Source organism: Prunus dulcis, chromosome 8 (assembly GCF_902201215.1).
Source record: "Prunus dulcis chromosome 8, ALMONDv2, whole genome shotgun sequence".
In the NCBI taxonomy this organism is placed as follows: Eukaryota; Viridiplantae; Streptophyta; class Magnoliopsida; order Rosales; family Rosaceae; genus Prunus; species Prunus dulcis.
In genome coordinates this window covers 12,987,989-13,009,848 of record NC_047657.1, presented here as the reverse complement: position 1 = coordinate 13,009,848, position 21,860 = coordinate 12,987,989, and the positions used below count along the sequence as shown (strand labels likewise).

At 37.4% G+C, this 21,860-nt stretch overlaps 1 protein-coding gene and 2 pseudogenes across 4 annotated transcripts; all 3 read left to right on the top strand.

The window, feature by feature from the left end:
• The first annotated feature begins 89 nt into the window (after nt 1-89).
• Nucleotides 90-2,862, top strand: LOC117636343 (annotated as a pseudogene).
• Nucleotides 2,863-9,717: 6,855 nt separating this feature from the next.
• On the top strand, nt 9,718-14,003 carry LOC117636333 (annotated as a pseudogene).
• Nucleotides 14,004-15,467: 1,464 nt separating this feature from the next.
• On the top strand, nt 15,468-21,795 carry LOC117636330 (disease resistance protein RPM1-like). Of its 4 annotated transcripts, none has more exons than XM_034370788.1 (6): nt 15,468-15,770; nt 16,148-16,561; nt 16,661-19,008; nt 19,768-19,840; nt 21,147-21,297; nt 21,481-21,795. In XM_034370788.1, exons 2-3 carry the CDS (start codon nt 16,165-16,167, stop codon nt 18,973-18,975), a joined length of 2,712 nt encoding a protein of 903 aa, XP_034226679.1. In that variant the 5' UTR covers nt 15,468-15,770; nt 16,148-16,164; the 3' UTR covers nt 18,976-19,008; nt 19,768-19,840; nt 21,147-21,297; nt 21,481-21,795. The 4 variants fall into 4 exon arrangements, with proteins under 4 accessions (XP_034226679.1, XP_034226677.1, XP_034226676.1 ...); XM_034370786.1 differs by adding an exon at nt 20,188-20,959 and having other exon boundaries at nt 15,469-15,770; nt 16,148-19,008; XM_034370785.1 differs by having other exon boundaries at nt 15,469-15,770; nt 16,148-19,008.
• The last annotated feature ends 65 nt before the right edge of the window (nt 21,796-21,860 follow it).

The following is a 21,860-nucleotide window of genomic DNA, read 5'->3' as shown; positions in this document are numbered from 1 at the left end:
ATTTCCGTCCATTTTCTTGTTCAACATAGCATATATATATATATATATATATATATATATATATCCCAAAAGCCAAAACCCTCTCCACAGCCACTCCGTCTTCTTCACCCAAACCCCTTCTCTCTCTCTCTCTCTCTCTCTCTCTCTCTCTCTCTCTCTCTCAGACAGTTAAGCTCTGAGACGGTGCTGTGAGAAACTCGGAGAGACATAGAGAAATGGAAGGCAAATCGTACCAGAGGCTACCGCTGGTCAAAATCCGTGAAATGCGTGACGACTACATGAAGTTCGAGCTCCGCGACGCCGACGCCAGCGTCGCCAACGCGCTCCGGCGAGTGATGATCGCCGAGGTCCCCACTGTCGCCATCGACCTCGTCGAGATCCAGATCAACTCGTCCGTGCTTAACTACGAGTTCATAGCCCACAGACTCGGCCTCATCCCATTGACGTCCGACCAAGCCATGAGCATGCGCTTCTCACGTGACTGCGACTCCTGCGACGGCGACGGCCAGTGCGAGTTCTGCTCCGTCGAGTTTCATCTTCGCGGCAAGTGCCATTCCGACCAAACCCCAGACGTCACTATCAAGGACCTTCTCAGCTCTGACCACACCGTCGTCCCCGTCGATTTCTCCGATTCCGCCGGCATGGAATCTTCCAAACAAAAGTATGTTCTCTCTCTCTCTCTCTCTCTCTCTCTCTCTCTCTATTATATATATATATATATATATTATTTATAGGGTTTTTTAAGATTTTGGTATTGTTCTTGGATTAGATTGTAATGTGTCCTTTTCCCCTAATTTTGTTTTGACGTCGTAATGTGAATTGTTATTTGGGTATGGTTGAATGGTTTTGCTGTTGAAATTGGGTTACTTTACTTTTGGTGTGGTTTTAGAGGGATTATCATTGTGAAGTTGCGAAGGGGGCAAGAGCTGATTCATCTGCAGCCACTGTCACTTTCATGTACGAACCCGATATTCAAATCAATGAGGAGTTGATGGATATGTTGACTCTTGATGAGAAGAAGGCTTGGGTTGAAAGTAGTCCTACCAAAGTCTTTGACTTTGATCCTAAAACCGAGAAGGTTGGTTGTTTCTTACGTTTGTGCTTCTTTTTAACGGATGTGATAATCTGATTTTGTAAAGGTCATTGCTTTAGATGCTTGCTGTGCTGGTTATCTGAATCCTTATCTTAGTGGTTCAATCATACATAATTTGATTGCTTCTCAGTTGGTCTTACTAAGCATGAGGATACATTTAATGGAATATTACTAAGTAATCAAGTATCTTGGTGATTCTTAAGGGAAATAGGAGATGGAAGTTAAATGTACTGCTTCTCCTCTGGAGTGACACTGAATGTGTTTAATTGGTACTTCATCTTATAATACATTTGTTTGTAGCAGTTCTTTTTATCTCGGGAGGGGTCTAGAGTTCACCTTTCTCCGATTTGTATTTATAATTGACTTTTCCTCTAGTTATCAACCTTTTTATTAGATAGGTAGAAATCTTGTATTGTGTATTATCCTAATGCTGCTTAACTTCTGGAAATGGGGAAGCTCCCCAATGAAGAGCCAATCACCAAAAGGTTTTTGTCTTAAGTAGATTGTAGACAGTAGTTATACAATAGCATGAGTTATAGGTGGGTAGATGTTTACTACTTATGTTAAGATTGTGCGTCTGAAATTCTGTTTGTAGCAAGATGTGGTTTCTAGGAGGGGACACACAGGTTATGATGGTAGGGGTAATTGAGGCACTGTAGAATGTAACTGATGATTATAGTGATGGTTACAGGGCTTGATTTTGGACCTAGTTTTCAGGTTCTGGTTCATGTCGCTAGATTTTGCAGTCCTTTATTGTATCTTTGTTCATTCCATGATATTTGAATTGCTGCATGTTGATTTATGTGGAATATCTTGAGGCAATTGATCTGAATACCAAATATATATTTTTGGCTCCATTAAAGGTAGTTCATACAAATCCTATTTAAATGATAGCTATTCATTCAAATTTCATATGACAGCCAAAAAGTCTTTGAGTTGTCCATCTTTCAGATAAATGATGTTGTGTATGTTTGAATTATAGTCACCAATAGTAGAGGGATTCTCTTACAAGTGCCCTTTAACTGGCCAATGCTCCAAAACAATTATTTGGTGCGCATTTTATACACGTATGCATCATTTAGGTAGTTGATTCAGATCCCAGATTTGTTTGCTAATTCATTTGAATATCGTATTGTCTCCGTTACAGCTTGCTTAGGCTTAAATTGTTCATCTCCACGAGAATATGAAGGAAAAAAAAAAAAAAACTTTAGTGACAGTTTCCCTGATGTGATTGTATCACCTTTGGTTCAATTCTGTGTCATAATTCCTGATGGCCTATCTCAATCTTCTTTCTTTTTTATGTTTCCTTTTTTGAAGTTTTCCTTTTGAAAGGTCGTGGTGGTTGATCCTGAAGCATACACCTATGATGATGAAGTGATCAAGAAAGCAGAAGCTATGGGGAAGCCTGGGCTTGTGGATATCATTGCAAAAGAAGATAGTTTTATTTTCACAGTGGAATCTACTGGTGCTGTCAAAGCTTCTCAGTTGTTACTCAATGCCATTGAAATCCTGAAACAGAAACTGGATGCAGTGCGCCTTTCTGAGGATACTGTAGAAGCTGATGATCAGTTTGGTGAATTAGGTGCTCATATGCGAGGAGGATGATCCAATTGGTAAGCAGAGCTCCTAAATGGATCTTTCATAGATTTCGATGGGACAATTGACTTCCATTTACTTGGTGGGACATGTTTATATGCCTTTACTAATTTCACTCTACTGTGGATGCTAATCTATTATCTGCTATGCATGTCTTTGGATATATGCCAGACCATACGCATCTGTGTTTGTTGTTGGAGTCGTCGTCACAAATGTTTAAGGGAAACACATAGACAATGCTTAACTCTAGTGTAGCTTGCACTTTATATTTACCCTTTGTTGTAGTAATCAAGTTACACCAAGGATTCGCTTTTGCAGTATCTCCGCATATATTTTCTCTGAAAACTTGAAGCCTGAATTCAAAATTTATAGAAATTTGGGTGCTGGGATGAAAGATCATACTGGAAATGATTTGACTTTTGGAATTTGGTAGAAATATCTCACCTACAGATAACAAAATTTTGGAAATGATTTACTGAAAGCATTTTGCATTTTGTGTCTTCAATCCAATATTTGCCTTTGCAAGACATAATTGGTTGGCATTAAACATCAAAACAGCGTTTCATAACTTAGCCGTTGTTAGGGAATAAAGTTCGTACAATTGGACAAAATAAAGAGAAAAAAGGCCCAACAAATAAAAGGTGGATTGGAAGTGAGCCAGTACAATTCAAAACTAATACAAAGGCCCAAAAAGTCAAACAGTTCAACCCTTAACACCCGAAGCCAGCCCTAAAATATCTCTATTTTGTGAGAAAATGCTTCATATTTGTTCTTACCCTTCAAGTTGGAAGGGAAGAATTAGAATTGAACTCTTGTCCTGTGAAGATATAATTATTTTGTAACTCCAACTATAAATCAAACATTTAAGGCCTAGTATGGAGATGCACTATTGAAGAAGCTCAAGGTTGCAATGGGATCATAGGTTAAAAGCATCTACCTAGGCGCACCCGAGATCCTATATTCGATTCTCATTGCTCTAATGTTATTTGTATAAAAAGAAAAAAAGAAAAAAACAAAGTTCAAGGACTAGTCTAACCTCAAGCTGTAGGTGCAGAGCAGTAGAGTTAATAGTTAGTAATTCGTTACGATTTCTGCCATTACCTTATTTATGATTCACAGTTTAATTCAGGATATCACGTGTGTGAAGCTTCTTCTTCTTCTTCATTCTTTTTTTTCTTTTTCTTTTTCTTTTTTCTGTTTTGGGGAGGAAAGTGGATGTGGAAGGAAAGAGTTGATGGCGCACCAGCTTTTAATTGGGTACTATAAATTTATGACAATATTCACAAGCTCTGTTTTTGTATGAACAAAATAAAAAGATAAAAAAAAAATTGTGGGCCAAATAATTTATATCGTTTTGGAGTTGCAGGTTGTGGTATGTATGAGGCCATAAAGGCCAGAGGCTCTTTGCTTTGCCTTAGATAAAATCTAAAAGAACAGTTATTTCATGTTGCAAATAGATGCATATGGTTTTACGTTGTTAAATTTTACATCTGGGATTAATATATATATGCAATAGGCTCCCCAGCTATTTCAAGTGTAACCACATGGGGCTTAATGTGGTCCTCTTCACATCGTCATGTATCTTTTTTGTTGTAGCCTTGTAGGGATAGCGGAATTCGGTAATGCCCATGAACTATCATTGCATCAAGAAAGTTTTGGGGATTTATATGTACATACATGTATATAATTCTATATAGTTTTCTAGTAAATCCTCAAGGAACTAGAGCTCGTATATCATGTTCCACGACTATTTGACTCTAAAAACTTATTAATATTGTACTATAAATCTATGACAATAGTCATGGGCTCTGTTCTTGTATGAACAAAATAAAAAGATAAAAAAAAATTTGTGGGCCAAATAATTTATGTTGTTTTGGAGTTGCAGGTTGTGAATTATGTATAAGGCCATAAAAGCCAGAGGCTCTTTGCTTTGCCTGTTATTTCATGATGCAAATAGATGCATATGGTTTTACGTTGTTAAATTTTACATCTGGGATTAATATATATATTATTATATATATATATATATATACCTTTGAAGGAGAACATATCATGTATTCTACTTCATTGTTTTTTGGTTTTTGACTGTCTTATATGTACTTATTACAGCTGAAGTTATGAAGTCCTTACATATTCCCAAGGGGGTACGTCGTGTGCTGTTTAGAACATTAAACACTGACAGGTACTTTTTTACAATCGCCACTACTCTGTGTGTACCAGTTATGTTGTATAATTGTAGTGTTTATGGTCTTCTACCTGTCAGATATTGTTAGGTGGTTTATAATTTGATCCCTTAATCAGTAGTTTCTAGTAACTATGATGATTCCCATGAATAAGAATGCCTTGTTTGTTCAACTAGCCATTTTCGGATAAACAAGGAAAATGTTGTGTCGGAGGTGACCTTATTCATATATTTTCCCAAACCATGATTTCATCAATGATTGGACTACTGAAGTTTCCACTAATGCAATTTGATTCGTAAGTCTGAAACTATTGCTGAATATTAACTAGAGCCTACTGCAATTTTAGACGGCTTATGTTCCAAAAGGAGTTTTACAGCAGCCATGTGGGATTTATGAAGGATGGAGCACGGTGGTTGGTGGACAACACAGACGTTAAACTTCTTGTTGAGATATATGTTTGCATATATATTTTGGCATAGTTATTGTTTTTTCCTTGGTACTTTTCAAATCTCACTTTACCTCCTGCACTTTCGACTGTCTCACTTTACCCATGTACTTTTATTTCGTGTCTCACTTTGCCCCCTGTTAATGGATTAACAAAATTGACAGATTAGGGCAAGGCGAGGTACAAAGTTAAATAAAGGGGGTAAATTGAGATTTGAATAAATGTATAGAGGGGAAAACAATGACTAAGCCCTTTTCTTTGTTGGCATAACATGTAGCTTACAACAGATTTATTTGTCAGGTTGATCAAACTTAACAGGCATCAATTAAGTTTAAGTAGATAATGCCTTTATAAAAAAATTAAGTAGATAATGCAAGATGTATTCCATGCCCATTATATTCCTTTTATTTGTTCCTAATATTAGGTTCCTAATATTCGTTTGAAACTGTGACACTATTGTTCAGTTTGCATTTGTATTTAGGGTAATATAGTCTTGTTTTTGAGTTCTTTTTCAGTAGGAGACTGTTGATTTCCTTGCTTTTTTACATTATCATTTTTTTTCCTTATCTGAAGCTGATGCTTTTTTCTGTTATGAAATGTTGGAATTGATTACTTATCTGTTGCTGCATATGATGATTTGATTCCGTCCCACCTTGTTTTTCTAGAAGGCAGGGTAAGAAAAATATTTGATGAATCAAGAAAAAAGTGGTTTCTCGAGATCATGACTGTTTTAGTAGATTCGTTCCAGTTGGTAGATTGTTTGTTGCCATCCAGCCACCGTCCCAACATTATTTAGTTTAGCACCAAAAAAAGAGGTAGTTTTAATATACTCCTCACTAACCACTGCTGTAATGTTTCAGGAAATCATTCTTGTTGAAGCCTTAAAACTTGATGACATCCAACCAGGAATATATTCTGTCCGCTGCTTACCTTTGAGGTTGCCGGGTGCAGAAGGATCACCGATAAGATGCATTCTTATCGAATGATGCACCTGCCTATGTTCTTATCTTTGTAAGTTTTGTATTTTGAAAGTCTGTTTTGAACCATCGAAACCCAATCTTATGCCGAAAACATTTGCCTTTTTGGTTTTAACGTGGGAATATATATATCAGCTGGCAATTATTCTTTTTATCAGTTTGAGTTGTCATCAATTTGAGTGATAGACCTTCATTCTTTTTGTCATATTCATTGCAGGAAATGATGGTCGCCCCAGGACAAGTAGAGCATGGAATAAAGACGCATCAAGACTGAACATAGATCGTGCTTGCGAGGAATGGAATAGATGTGCAATGTAAACTATCATCTTGGATAATTGGAACACCATGTTCTAGTGGCCCTACTTGTAACTGTTACCGGTAGAACATACAATAACCAGTGCTTCTTTGAACCTTCAATATCTAACACACACCTTGGTCTCAACAGATTTCTCATTTAAGAAAAAATTTATGTTTTCCGAATGTGGTTGGATTGGACCTCAATTCTGTGAAGTTAATTACTGTTGTAGAATCCTTTCCTGCTTTTGTCAACCGCTAAATCCCAATAACTCAGTAACATATATCAAGCTACCATTGTGAAGAGACAATATATGCATGTGGAGATAGAGACAGTGCAACCCCATCTAACTGGCAAAAACATATCACCTAAGAGTATTTCGTAAAATACAAAATGTTAAATTTGGATTTAATGAAGAGATGAATTGATAATGATCTCATCAATGTCTCCGAAATGACATACAAGTGGTGCTTTTAATGATGGATCTTGATAGTCGACTCCGTTTGGGTACTCGACGGAAGATCAATATCACCCCATCATTTCTAATTACATGTATTAAAGCTTAAACACAATTTCATTTTATGAGAATGCATCTTGCTGGGGATGCATCAAAACCCATCAACCTCAAGGACAAGCAGTGGACAGAATATAGTCCTGCCGGGAATGCCATCGAGCTTTAAACCCTCGACAAGAATGATCTCCTGAAGCGTATCAGTAATCTAATTAAAACTTTGGAGTAACAGACAGTAGCAAAAGTTCAAAGTAAAACTGGATGGAGCTCAAAGTTCAAAGTAAAAGAAAAAGGAAAGCAATTGCAGAAGTTGGGTGATTTGGTTGGGGATGAAGCAGTAGACAATTAGAAAAGGCCTTAAATTTCTCACCACTCATCAGCTGCCTTCTTTCTTTTTTAAGGGTGTTGATCTTCCTTCTGTTTTGCGACAATAAGCGCGTCATCTATGTGCATAGTCAAATTATTTTAAAGATATTTTTTAATGACAAATTATTAAAACTAACAATAAACAATAAGAAGAAGAAGAAAAAGTTGAAAAAGTAAACAAAAGCAGCCTGCCATCCCACTCTCTGATTGTCTTTGAGTGATTAAAAGCTAATTATTTTCTCTCTCTTTCTGAAGTAAGTGGTAGGGCTCTCTCCTCTACTCCCTTCTCCAACGTACGTCCTCTTCCTCTCTTGGCTTCATCTCTCTCTCTTCTCGTAAGTGCTGTCACTTTTCTCTCTACATCTATGTTCTTATTTACTTGATTATTTTATTGATTTTTCTTAGTATTCTCAAACACCCATTTTGTTCTGTCTTTAATTTTCTCATCAATTTTTTATATTTCAAATTTCTTTGGCGAATTAGATAATTTAGTGATTAGGCTTTACCTCTACCTAAACTGATAACATCATCCCCACACCATCATTTTTTCTTTTCTTTTTCTTTTTCTTTTTGTTTTTTTTTTTTGTTTTTGTTTTGGGGGGAAAGTGGATGTGGAAGGAAATAGTTGATGGCACACCAACTTTTTTAATAGTGTACTATAAATCTATGACAATAGTCACGGGCTCTGTTTTTGTATGAACAAAATAAAAAGATTTTAAAAAAAAAAAAAAAAAATTGTGGGCCAAATAATTTATATCGTTTTGGAGTTGCAGGTTGTGGTATGTATGAGGCCATAAAGGCCGGAGGCTCTTTGCTTTGCCTTAGATAAAATCTAAAAGAACAGTTATTTCATGATGACAATAGATGCATATGGTTTTACGTTGTTAAATTTTACATCTGGGATTAATATATATATATATATATATATATATATATATATATATATGCAATAGGCTCTCCAGCTATTTCAAGTGTAACCACATGGGGCTTAATGTGGTCCTCTTCACATCTTCATATATCCTTTTTGTTGTAGCCTTGTAGGGATAGCGGAATTCGGTAATGCCCATGAACTATTATTGCATCAAGAAAGTTTTGGGGATTTATATGTACACACATGTATATAATTCTATATAGTTTTCTAGTAAATCCTCAAGGAACTAGAGCTCGTAGAACGACTATTTGACTCTAAAAACTTATTAATTGACCAACAATATATATCAAACTAACACTCTCAATTACGCATCTCCACATAAAAAGATACCATATGCATACGAAACATCATGTGCAGCTCCACCCTACAAGAAATGACTAAGACATTATATGTGTGTGGGGATGGGGGTTGACTATTCCACACTTGATGTCATATCTTGCGAAACTTATGACGACAAACTCTACTTATTTACATGTATTCTACTTCATTGCTTTTTGGTTTTTGACTGTCTTATATATACTATTTACAGCTGAAGTTATCAAGTCCTTTCATAGATTTCGATGGGACAATTGACTTCCATTTACTTGGTGACATGTTTATATGCTGTATTAGCTGCCTTTACTAATTTCACTCTACTGTGGATGCTAATCTTTTATCTGCTATGCATGTCTTTGGATATATGCCAGACCATTCGCATCTGTGTTTGTTAACTCATAAGAGAAAATACAGCAGTGCTATTTTTCTTTTTCTTTTTCTTGAACAAGATAACAGAAAGTTTAGAATTAGTTCAACCACTTATCCTCTAATACGACTGTTACATTATTTTTTTTGTCTTTATTTTTGTGTTCTCAGGGCACACTAGCTGAGTGATGGCAGAGACTGCAGTGAACATTGTCATTGAGAAGTTGGTTCCACTGTTGAGGGAAGAGGGGAATTTGTTGAGAGGCATCCATGACGACGTTACAAGTATAAAAGATCTCCTAGAGAGCATGACATCTTTCCTAAAGGATGCAGATGCAAAAGCAGAAAGGCCAAACATGAGCATCGGTGTCAAAACTTGGGTGAAGCAAACAAGGGAGATGGCCACTCACATAGAAGATGTCATTGATGAATACCTACGTCGCGTAGCACACCGTCGTAATAAACGTGGATTTACTGGTTTCTTTCTTAAAACCTGTCACTTTGTGAGAGGGCTGTGTGCCGCCACGAGATAGCCTCGGAGATTCAACTTGTCAAACAACGTGTCCTCCAAATCCAGCAAACAAGTGAAGCCTATCGCTTCATTTCAACAGAGCAAACTTCATTTAGCCCTTAAGGCGAGATGATATGCTATTTGACCCGCGCATGGCTTCCCTGTACACAGAGGAAGCTGAACTCGTTGGTATTCAGACTTTGAGAGATAAACTAATAGGTTGGTCAATAGGAGAGGTAGAATCCAGACGCTCAGTCAGTTCATTGGTTGGTATGGGGGGTCTAGGAAAGACCACTCTTGCAAAGAAAGTCTTCGACAACCCGAAATTCACAGAATGCTTTCATTGGCGCGCTTGGATCACAGTGTCACAATCATACAAGAACGAAGACATACTCAGAAACATGATTGCAGAATTCCACAGGGTGAGGAAGGAGTCTGTACCAGAGGGAATTGAAACAATGGATTTGAAATTGTTGATTGACACTCTGCGAGAATATCTCAAGGAAAAGAGATACGCAGTTGTTTTTGATGATGTGTGGAGCACAAACTTGTGGCAGTGTGTAAAGCTTGCATTACCCGATAACAACAATGGCAGTAGGATAATTATCACAACTCGCAAGAATGAGGTTGCTGCTGCTTGCAGAGAGCTTTTTCTGATCAAGTGTACGACGTTGAACCATTGTCTCCAGACAAGGCGTGGGAACTCTTCTGCAAGAAGACATTCCGAGTTTCCGGGGGATATTGTCCGCCAGAGTTGAAGAAATTTGCTACTACAATAGTTAGCAGATGTGGAGGATTGCCTCTTGCAATTGTGGCTATAAGTGGACTTCTACAAACCAAAGGCGGGGATGTGTCTCAATGGAGAAAATTGCTTGATAGTCTTACCTCAGAGCTGGAGTCTAATCCTCATTTGACAAATATTACAAAAATTCTTTCTTTTAGCTATTATGATTTACCATACCAACTCAGACCTTGCTTCTTATACTTTGGGACATATCCAGAAAATCGCACCGTCAGATGCTCTAGATTAATTCGGCAATGGATCGCTGCAGGGTTTATAAAGGAGCAGAGAGGGAAAACATTGGAAGAGGTTGCGGAAGAATACTTGACCGAGCTTATCCAAAGAAGCCTAGTTCAAGTGTCATTAGTTGATGATTTTAGTGGGAAACTCAGAGAATGTCAAGTCCATGATGTCATGCGGGAGGCCGTGATCCTTTTAAAGGCTAAAGATATAAGCATTTCTGAATTTTTGGAAGAAGATTCAAGTTTCAACGAAAATTCCAGGCACCTGTGTGTTTATAGCAGTGCATACAATATTTTTGGTAGCATCGAAAGCTCTCATGCCCATTCCTTGTGTTTTTCCAATGGCATAGGTGAGCCACAAAATCCTCTTACTGCTTGTAGCAACTTGTACAAAAGATTCAAGTTGTTGAGAGTACTGGATTTTGAAGATAGTCTACTTGACAATCTCCCTGAGGAAGTTGGATACATATACCACTTGAGGTATTTGAGCTTGAGGAATACAAGAGTGAAGATTCTTCCGAAATCCATGGGGAAGCTTGTGAACCTTGAGACTCTAGATTTGAAGCATTCCCTAGTGCATCAGATACCAATTGAAATCAATAAGCTTCCTAAGCTTAGAAGTCTTTTAGCATACAATTGGGACAAGAACAAAGAGTTTAGCTTGACTGGACAAGGAGCTGTGGCGATTCAGGACGGGATCGAGCGTTGGGGAAACATGCAAAAGCTATATGTTGTGGAGGCAACAGATAGCCTAGTTAAAGAAGTTGGGAATTTGAAGCAGTTAAGAAAGTTCGGAATTCAAAGACTGACAAGAAAACAGGGTAGAGACCTATGCGCGTCCATTGGAAATATGCCTCACTTGAAAGCATTGGAAGTAAGAGCAATAAACGATGATGAAATTATGGATTTACAGCGTATAGCCTCTCCACCTCAACGTCTTCAAACTCTCTCTTTGATTGGGCGTCTAATAAAGCTACCTGATTGGATTGGAGGACTTTGTCTTTTAACTCGATTGGATTTATGTTGGTCGGAACTAGCAGCGGATCAGGTTCCCCTAAAAGTCCTACAAGGTCTACCCAATTTAATGCAGCTTGTGATCCATGAGGCGTTTATTTGTGAGGAGCTGCACTTTGAAAGAGGATTTCCGAAACTGAAGGAACTCAGTCTCAGACACTTGATAGGCCTGAAGTTGATGACAATACACAATGGAGCGTTGGCCCTTCTTGAAACTTTGGAAATTGGATCTAGTCCGCAACTGCAACAGGTGCCCTCCGGCATCCGCCACCTCGAAAATCTCAAGTCTCTAATAGTCGTTGATATGCCTTCTCATTTCATGGATGGGATTCAAGAAGCGGAGCATCATGTAGGTCCCAGAGTTTTTTGTCAGATCACAGCGGGCAGTAGATTCAGAATTGTCAAAGTAATAGATTCAGCGATTTTCGTGTAATGGGCGAGACCTTTGCAAGGGAGGAAGCAGCAGGTACTCATTCATAAGTGGAGGGTTTGGGGTTGGTTGTTTCTTACGTTTGTACTTCTTTTTAATGGATGTGATAATCTGATTTTGTAAAGGTCATTGCTTTAGATGCTCGCTGTGCTGGTTATCTGAATCCTTATCTTAGTGGTTCAATTATACATCATTTGATTGCCTTCTCAGTTGGTCTTCCTAAGCATGAGGACACATTTAATGGAATATTACTAAGTAATCAAGTATCTTGGAGCTTCTTAAGGGAAGTAGGAGATGGAAGTTAAATGTACTGCTGCTCCTCAGGAGTGACACTGAATGTGTTTAATTGGTACTTCATCTTATAATACATTTGTTTGTAGCAGTTCTTCTTATCTCCGGAGGGGTCTAGAGTTCACCTTTCCCCGATTTGTATTTATCATTGACTTTTACTCTAGTTATCAACCTTTTTATTAGATAGGTAGAAATCTTGTATTGTGTATTATCCTAAGGCTGCTTAACCTCTGGAAATGGGGAATTTCCCCAATGAAGAGCCAATCGCCAAAAGGTTTTTGTCTTAAGTAGATTGTAGACTGTAGTTATACAATAGCATGAGTTACAGGTCGGCAGATGTTTACCACTTCTGTTAAGATTATGCGTCTGAAAGTTCTGTTTGTAGCAAGATGTGGTTTCTAGGAGAGAACACACAGGTCATGATGGTAGGGGTAATCGAGGCACTGTAGAATGCAAGTGATGATTATACTGGTGGTTACAGGGCTTGATTTTGGACCTAGTTTTCAGGTTCTGGTTCATGTCGCTAGATTTTGCAGTCCTTTATTGTATTTTTGGTCATTCCATGATATTTGAATTGCTGCATGTTGATTTGTGTGGAATATCTTGAGGCAATTGATCTGAATACCAAATATGTTTTTTGGCTCCATTAAAGGGACTTCATAAAAATCCTATTTAAATGATAGCTATTCATTCAAATTTCATATGACAGCCAAAAAGTCTTTGAGTTGTCCATCTTTCAGATAAATGATGTTGTGTATGTTTGAATTATGGTCACCAATAGTAGAGGGATTCTCTTACAAGTGCCCTTTAACTGGCCAATGCTCCAAGACAATTATTTGGTGCGCATTTTATACACGTATGCATCATCTAGGTAGTTGATTCAGATCCCAGATTTGTTTGCTAATTCATTTGAATCTCGTATTGTCTCCGATACAGCTTGCTTAGGCTTAAATTGTTCATTTCCACGAGAATATGAAGGAAAAAAAAAAAACTTTAATGACAGTTTCCCTGATGTGATTGTATCACCTTTGGTTCAATTCTGTGTCATAATTCCTGATGGCCTATCTTAATCTTCTTTCTTTTTTATGTTTCCTTTTTTGAAGTTTTCCTATTGAAAGGTCGTGGTGGTTGATCCTGAAGCATACACCTATGATGATGAAGTGATCAAGAAAGCAGAGGCTATGAGGATACTGTAGAAGCTGATGATCAGTTTGGTGAATTAGGCGCTCATATGCGAGGAGGATGATCCAATTGGTAAGCAGAGCTCCCAAGTGGATCTTTCATATAGATTTTTGATGGGACATTGACTTCCATTTACTTGGTGGGACATGTTTATATGCTGAGCTAGCTGCCTTTACTAATTTCACTCTACTGTGGATGCTAATCTATTATCTGCTATGCATGTCTTTGGATATAAGCCAGACCATTCGTATCTGTGTTTGTTGTCGGAGTCGTTGCCGCCGCAAATGTTTAAGGGAAACACATAGACAATGCTTAACTCTAGTGGTAGCTTGCATTTTATATTTACCCTTTGTTGTAGTAATCAAGTTGCACCAAGGACTCGCTTTTGCAGAATCTCCACATATATATTCTCAGTGAAAACTTGAAGCTTGAATTCAAAATTTAAAGAAACTTGGGTGCTGGGATGAAAGATCATACTGGAAATTATTTGACGTTTGGAATTTGGTTGAAATATCTCACCTCCAGATAACAAAACTTTCGAAATGATTTACTGAGAGCATTTTGCATTTTGTGTCTTCAATCCAATGTGTCTTTGGTTGGCATTAAACATCAAAACAGCGTTTCATAACTTAGCCGTTGGTAGAGAATAAAATTCATTGAAAAGCAAAGGAAAAGTACAAATGGACAAAATAAAGAGAAAAAAGGCCAAAAAGCCATGCAGTCCAACCCTAAAATATCTCTATTTTGTGAGAAAATGCTTCGTATTTGTTCTTACCCTACAAGTTGGAAGGGAAGAAATAGAATTGAACTCTTGCCCTTTGAAGATATAATTATTTTGTAACTCCAACTATAAATCAAACTTTTAAAGCCTAGTATGGAGATGCACTATTGAAGAAGCTCAAGGTTGCATTGGGATCATAGGTTAAAAGCATCTACCTAGACGCACCCGAGATTCTATATTCGATTCTCATGGCTCTAATGTTATTTGTATGAAGAAAAAATAGTAATACAAAGCTCAAGGGCTAGTCTAACCTCAAGCTGTAGGTGCAGAGCAGTAGAGTTAATGCATGATGCAAATATAGATGCATATGGTTTTACGTTGTTAAATTTTACATCTGGGATTAATATATATATACATATATATATATATATATATATATATATATATGCAATAGGCTCTCCAGCTATTTCAAGTGTAACCACGTGGGGCTTAATGTGGTCCTCTTCACATCTTCATACATCCTTTTTGTTGTAGGGATAGCGGAATTTGGTAATGCCCACGAACTATTAATGCATCACGAAAGTTTTAGGGATTTATATATACCAGTCCTGATCTCTTGGACCCCTGTAGTCCAAGAGATTTATGGTCACTCACCATTGAATGTAAATTCAACGGTTGACTTGAGTCGGCTAATAATCATTTATGTCATATTGCATTTATATATATCATTTTGAACCATTGGATTAATATCCAACGGTGGGTGACCACAATCTTTTGGACTCCTGTGGTCCAAGAGATCGGGACTGTTATATATACATACATGTATATAATTCTATATAGTTTTCTAGTAAATACTCAAGGAACTAGAGTTCATATCTCATGTTCGACAACTATTAGACTCTAAAAACTTAATAATTGACCAACAATGTATATCAAACTAACACGCTCTAACACGCTCACTTTGATCAATAGTTTAATTTGATAGTTTGAAAACATAACTTGTTGCATGTCTGAGAAAATAGAAAATTATATAAATAAGGAGGAAAAAAAAATTTAATACCAAATAAAAATAAATTCCTTCTAAATAAATTTAATACCAAATTATATAAATAAGGAGGAAAAAAATCTAATTTCAGTAGAATTAGGAAATTTTGTAGATATTTCCTATTATGTTTTGACCCATAAGAATGTTGGTATGAGTCAAAGTCAACGTTCTTATTAGGAATAGAATTTGTTCCTGTTAGAAATAGAATTTGTTCCTATCAAGAATTTTGAGTAGAATTAGGAAATTTTGTAGATATTTCCTATTTGTACCTACTCTGTATGGAGTATATATATTACTCCTTGAGAGAATAATAAACATATCAATTTAAACCCTAATAATTTTGAGTAAGAAAAGTAAAGCAATTGCAGAAGTTGTTGGGTGGTTTGGTTGAAAACGCAATTACTTGTAGCAGTGGGCAGAGGAAAGGCCTTAAATTCCACCACTCATCCTCTCCTGGCTTCATCTCTCTCTTCTCGTAAGTGCTGTTAATTTTCTCTGTTCTTATTTCTTTTATTATTTTGTTGATTTTTCTTAGTATTCTCAAATATCCATTTTGTTCTATCTTTAATTTTCTTATCAGTTTTTTATATTTCAAATTTCTTTGGCGAATTATGTAATTTAGTGATTAGGCTTTGCCTCTACCTAAACTGATAACATCATCCCCACACCATCAGATAATTTAGTGATAAATTGACTGCAGTGCTATTGAAGACAATTTTTTTTATATGCAAGTCAAGCTCAAAGTCAAGACCTGGGTATATATATATAACTATTTATTTTATTTTTCTTGAATTAGTTCAACGACTTATCCTCTAATACATTATTTTTTTGTCTTTATTTTTGTTTTCTCAGACCAAACTAGCTAAGTGATGGCAGAGACTGCAGTGAACATTGTCATTGACAAGTTGGTTCTACTATTAAGGGAAGAAGGGAATTTGTTGAGAGGCATCCATGGCGACGTTACAAGCATAAAAGATCTCCTAAAGAGCATGAAGTCTTTCCTAAAGGATGCAGATGCAAAAGCAGAAAGGGCATACATGGGCAGCGGTGTGAAAATTTGGGTGAAGGAAACAGTGGAGATGGCCACTCACATAGAAGATGCCATTGATGAATACCTACATCATGTAGCAGACCGTCGTAATAAACGTGGATTTACTGGTTTCATTCATAAAACCAGTAACTTTTTGGGAGGGCTATTTGCACGCCATGATATAGCCTCGGAGATTCAACTTATCAAAAAACGTGTCCTCCAAATCCAGCAAACAAGTAAAGTATATCGCTTCAATTCAACAGAGCAAATTTCATTCAGCTTTTCAAGAAGAGATGATATGTTATTTGACCCGCGAATGGCTTCCATTTACACAGAGGAAGCCGAACTCGTTGGTATTCAAACTTTGAGAGATAAACTGATAGGTTGGTCCATAGGAGGAGAGGTAGCATCTAGACGCTCAGTCAGTTCATTGGTTGGCATTGGAGGTCTCGGAAAGACCACTCTTGCAAGCAAAGTCTACGACAACCCAAGGTTCACGGAATGGTTTGATTGGCGCGCTTGGATCACAGTGTCACAATCATACAAGAACGAAGACATACTCAGAAACATGATTGCAGAATTCCACAGGGTGAGGAAGGAGTCTGTACCAGAGGGAATTGAAACAATGGATTTGAAATTGTTGATTGACACCCTGCGAGAATATCTCAAGGAAAAGAGATACGCAGTTGTTTTTGATGATGTGTGGAGCACAAACTTGTGGCATTGTGTAAAGCTTGCATTACCCGATAACAACAATGGCAGTAGGATAATTATCACAACTCGCAAGAATGAGGTTGCTGCTGCTTGCAGAGAAGCTTTTTCTGATCAAGTGTACGACCTTGAACCATTGTCTCCAGACAAGGTGTGGGAACTCTTCTGCAAGAAGACATTCCGAGTTTCCGGGGGATATTGTCCGCCAGAGTTGAAGAAATTTGCTACTACAATAGTTAGCAGATGTGGAGGATTGCCTCTTGCAATTGTGGCTATAAGTGGACTTCTACAAACCAAAGGCGGGGATGTGTCTCAATGGAGAAAATTGCTTGATAGTCTTACCTCAGAGCTGGAGTCTAATCCTCATTTGACAAATATTACAAAAATTCTTTCTTTTAGCTATTATGATTTACCATACCAACTCAGACCTTGCTTCTTATACTTTGGGACATATCCAGAAAATCGCACCGTCAGATGCTCTAGATTAATTCGGCAATGGATCGCTGCAGGGTTTATAAAGGAGCAGAGAGGGAAAACATTGGAAGAGGTTGCGGAAGAATACTTGACCGAGCTTATCCAAAGAAGCCTAGTTCAAGTGTCATTAGTTGATGATTTTAGTGGGAAACTCAGAGAATGTCAAGTCCATGATGTCATGCGGGAGGCCGTGATCCTTTTAAAGGCTAAAGATATAAGCATTTCTGAATTTTTGGAAGAAGATTCAAGTTTCAACGAAAATTCCAGGCACCTGTGTGTTTATAGCAGTGCATACAATATTTTTGGTAGCATCGAAAGCTCTCATGCCCATTCCTTGTGTTTTTCCAATGGCATAGGTGAGCCACAAAATCCTCTTACTGCTTGTAGCAACTTGTACAAAAGATTCAAGTTGTTGAGAGTACTGGATTTTGAAGATAGTCTACTTGACAATCTCCCTGAGGAAGTTGGATACATATACCACTTGAGGTATTTGAGCTTGAGGAATACAAGAGTGAAGATTCTTCCGAAATCCATGGGGAAGCTTGTGAACCTTGAGACTCTAGATTTGAAGCATTCCCTAGTGCATCAAATACCTCTTGAAATCAATAAGCTTCCTAAGCTTAGAAGTCTTTTAGCATACACTGAGGAAAAGAACAAAGAGTTCAGTTTCACTAGTCGACGAGCCGTGGTGATTCAGGATGGGATCGAGAGTTGGGGAAACCTGCAAAAGCTATATGATGTGGAGGCATCAAATAGCCTTGTTAAAGAAGTAGGGAATTCGACGCAGTTAAGAACGTTGGGAATTCATAAACTGACCAGAAAACAAGGGAAAGATCTATGCGCGTCCATTGGAAAGATGCCTCACTTGCAATCATTGGAAGTAAAAGCAATAAATAGTGATGAAATTATTGATATACAGCATATGTCCAATCCACCTCAACGTCTTCAAGGTTTCTATTTGATGGGGCGTCTAGAAAAGCTACCTGATTGGATTGCAGGACTTTGTCTTTTAACTCGATTAAGTTTATGTTGGTCGGGACTAGCAGGCGATCAGGATCCCTTAAAAGTCCTACAAGTTCTACCCAATTTAATGCAGCTTGTGATCCATGAGGCGTTTAGTTGTGAGGAGCTGCACTTTGAAAGAGGATTTCTGAAACTGAAGGACCTCAGGCTCAGACACTTGAAAGGCCTGAAGTTGATGACAATACACAATGGAGCATTGCCCCTTCTTGAAACTTTGGAAATTGGACCTAGTCCGCAACTGCAACAGGTGCCCTCTGGCATTCGCCACCTTGAAAATCTTAAATCTCTATTATTGGTTGATATGCCTTCTCATTTCATGGATGGGATTCATGTCCAAGAAACAGAGCATCGCGTAGGTCCCAAAGTATTTTTTATTCAGAGCATTATAGGTACTAATACATTCAGAACCGTCAAAGTAATAGATTCAGCGATTTTCGTGTAATGGGCGAGACCTTTGCAAGGAAGGAAGCAGCAGGTACAGTAGCACTCATTCATAAGTGGATGGATGGATATATGGCTTTCAACAAACCTTATTATTTTTCATTTTTCTTTTCCAAGTTGTAAGAAGATTAGTTTATTTTCTCCTTTTCTTATTATGTAATAAAAGATGGTAATGGATGTTAATCTATTAATCTATTATATTCTGGATGTTAATCTCTCTCTCTCTCTCTCTCTCTCTCTCTCTCTCTCTCTCTCTCTTTTATTTATTGGGTTTTTTACGATTTTGGCATTGTTCCTGGAATAGATTGTACTGTGTCCTTTTCCCCTAACTTTTGTTTGACGTCGTAATGTGAATTTTTATTTGGGTATGTTGAAATTGGGTAGCATTACTTTTGGTGGTTTTAAAGGGATTATCATTGTGAAGTTGCGAAAGGGGCAGAGCTGAGGCTAAGGGCCATCCCCAGAAAAGGGATTGGCAAAGATCATGCCAAGTGGTCACCTGCAACCACTGTCACTTTTATGTACGAACCAGATAGTTGAATCAATGTGTTGATGGATACATTTACTCTTGATGGGAAGAAGGCTTGGGTTGAAAGTAGTTCTACCAAAGTATTTGACATGAATCACATACATTAGTGGTTCAATTATATAAGCATCATTCGTTTGCATCTCAGTTGGTCTTTACTAAGCATCATTCGTTTATATATATATATATATATAAGGAGGAGAACATATCATGTATTCTACTTCATTGTTTTTTGGTTTTTGACTGTCTTATATGTACTTATTACAGCTGAAGTTATGAAGTCCTTACATATTCCCAAGGGGGTACGTCGTGTGCTGTTTAGAACATTAAACACTGACAGGTACTTTTTTACAATCGCCACTACTCTGTGTGTACCAGTTATGTTGTATAATTGTAGTGTTTATGGTCTTCTACCTGTCAGATATTGTTAGGTGGTTTATAATTTGATCCCTTAATCAGTAGTTTCTAGTAACTATGATGATTCCCATGAATAAGAATGCCTTGTTTGTTCAACTAGCCATTTTCGGATAAACAAGGAAAATGTTGTGTCGGAGGTGACCTTATTCATATATTTTCCCAAACCATGATTTCATCAATGATTGGACTACTGAAGTTTCCACTAATGCAATTTGATTCGTAAGTCTGAAACTATTGCTGAATATTAACTAGAGCCTACTGCAATTTTAGACGGCTTATGTTCCAAAAGGAGTTTTACAGCAGCCATGTGGGATTTATGAAGGATGGAGCACGGTGGTTGGTGGACAACACAGACGTTAAACTTCTTGTTGAGATATACGTTTGCATATATATTTTGGCTTAGTTATTGTTTTTTCCTTGGTACTTTTCAAATCTCACTTTACCTCCTGCACTTTCGACTGTCTCACTTTACCCATGTACTTTTATTTCGTGTCTCACTTTGCCCCCTGTTAATGGATTAACAAAATTGACAGATTAGGGCAAGGCGAGGTACAAAGTTAAATAAAGGGGGTAAATTGAGATTTGAATAAATGTATAGAGGGGAAAACAATGACTAAGCCCTTTTCTTTGTTGGCATAACATGTAGCTTACAACAGATTTATTTGTCAGGTTGATCAAACTTAACAGGCATCAATTAAGTTTAAGTAGATAATGCCTTTATAAAAAAATTAAGTAGATAATGCAAGATGTATTCCATGCCCATTATATTCCTTTTATTTGTTCCTAATATTAGGTTCCTAATATTCGTTTGAAACTGTGACACTATTGTTCAGTTTGCATTTGTATTTAGGGTAATATAGTCTTGTTTTTGAGTTCTTTTTCAGTAGGAGACTGTTGATTTCCTTGCTTTTTTACATTATCATTTTTTTTCCTTATCTGAAGCTGATGCTTTTTTCTGTTATGAAATGTTGGAATTGATTACTTATCTGTTGCTGCATATGATGATTTGATTCCGTCCCACCTTGTTTTTCTAGAAGGCAGGGTAAGAAAAATATTTGATGAATCAAGAAAAAAGTGGTTTCTCGAGATCATGACTGTTTTAGTAGATTCGTTCCAGTTGGTAGATTGTTTGTTGCCATCCAGCCACCGTCCCAACATTATTTAGTTTAGCACCAAAAAAAGAGGTAGTTTTAATATACTCCTCACTAACCACTGCTGTAATGTTTCAGGAAATCATTCTTGTTGAAGCCTTAAAACTTGATGACATCCAACCAGGAATATATTCTGTCCGCTGCTTACCTTTGAGGTTGCCGGGTGCAGAAGGATCACCGATAAGATGCATTCTTATCGAATGATGCACCTGCCTATGTTCTTATCTTTGTAAGTTTTGTATTTTGAAAGTCTGTTTTGAACCATCGAAACCCAATCTTATGCCGAAAACATTTGCCTTTTTGGTTTTAACGTGGGAATATATATATCAGCTGGCAATTATTCTTTTTATCAGTTTGAGTTGTCATCAATTTGAGTGATAGACCTTCATTCTTTTTGTCATATTCATTGCAGGAAATGATGGTCGCCCCAGGACAAGTAGAGCATGGAATAAAGACGCATCAAGACTGAACATAGATCGTGCTTGCGAGGAATGGAATAGATGTGCAATGTAAACTATCATCTTGGATAATTGGAACACCATGTTCTAGTGGCCCTACCGGTAACTGTTACCGGTAGAACATACAATAACCAGTGCTGCTTTGAACCTTCAATATCCAACACACACCTTGGTCTCAACAGATTTCTCATTTAAGAAAAAATTTATGTTTTCCGAATGTGGTTGGATTGGACCTCAATTCTGTGAAGTTAATTACTGTTGTAGAATCCTTTCCTGCTTTTGTCAACCGCTAAATCCCAATAACTCAGTAACATATATCAAGCTACCATTGTGA

What these genes read in the sequence shown, in the direction of transcription:
- LOC117636330 (XM_034370785.1), top strand. Translation starts at nt 16,165, where the DNA reads ATGGCAGAGACTGCAGTGAACATTGTCATTGACAAGTTGGTTCTACTA.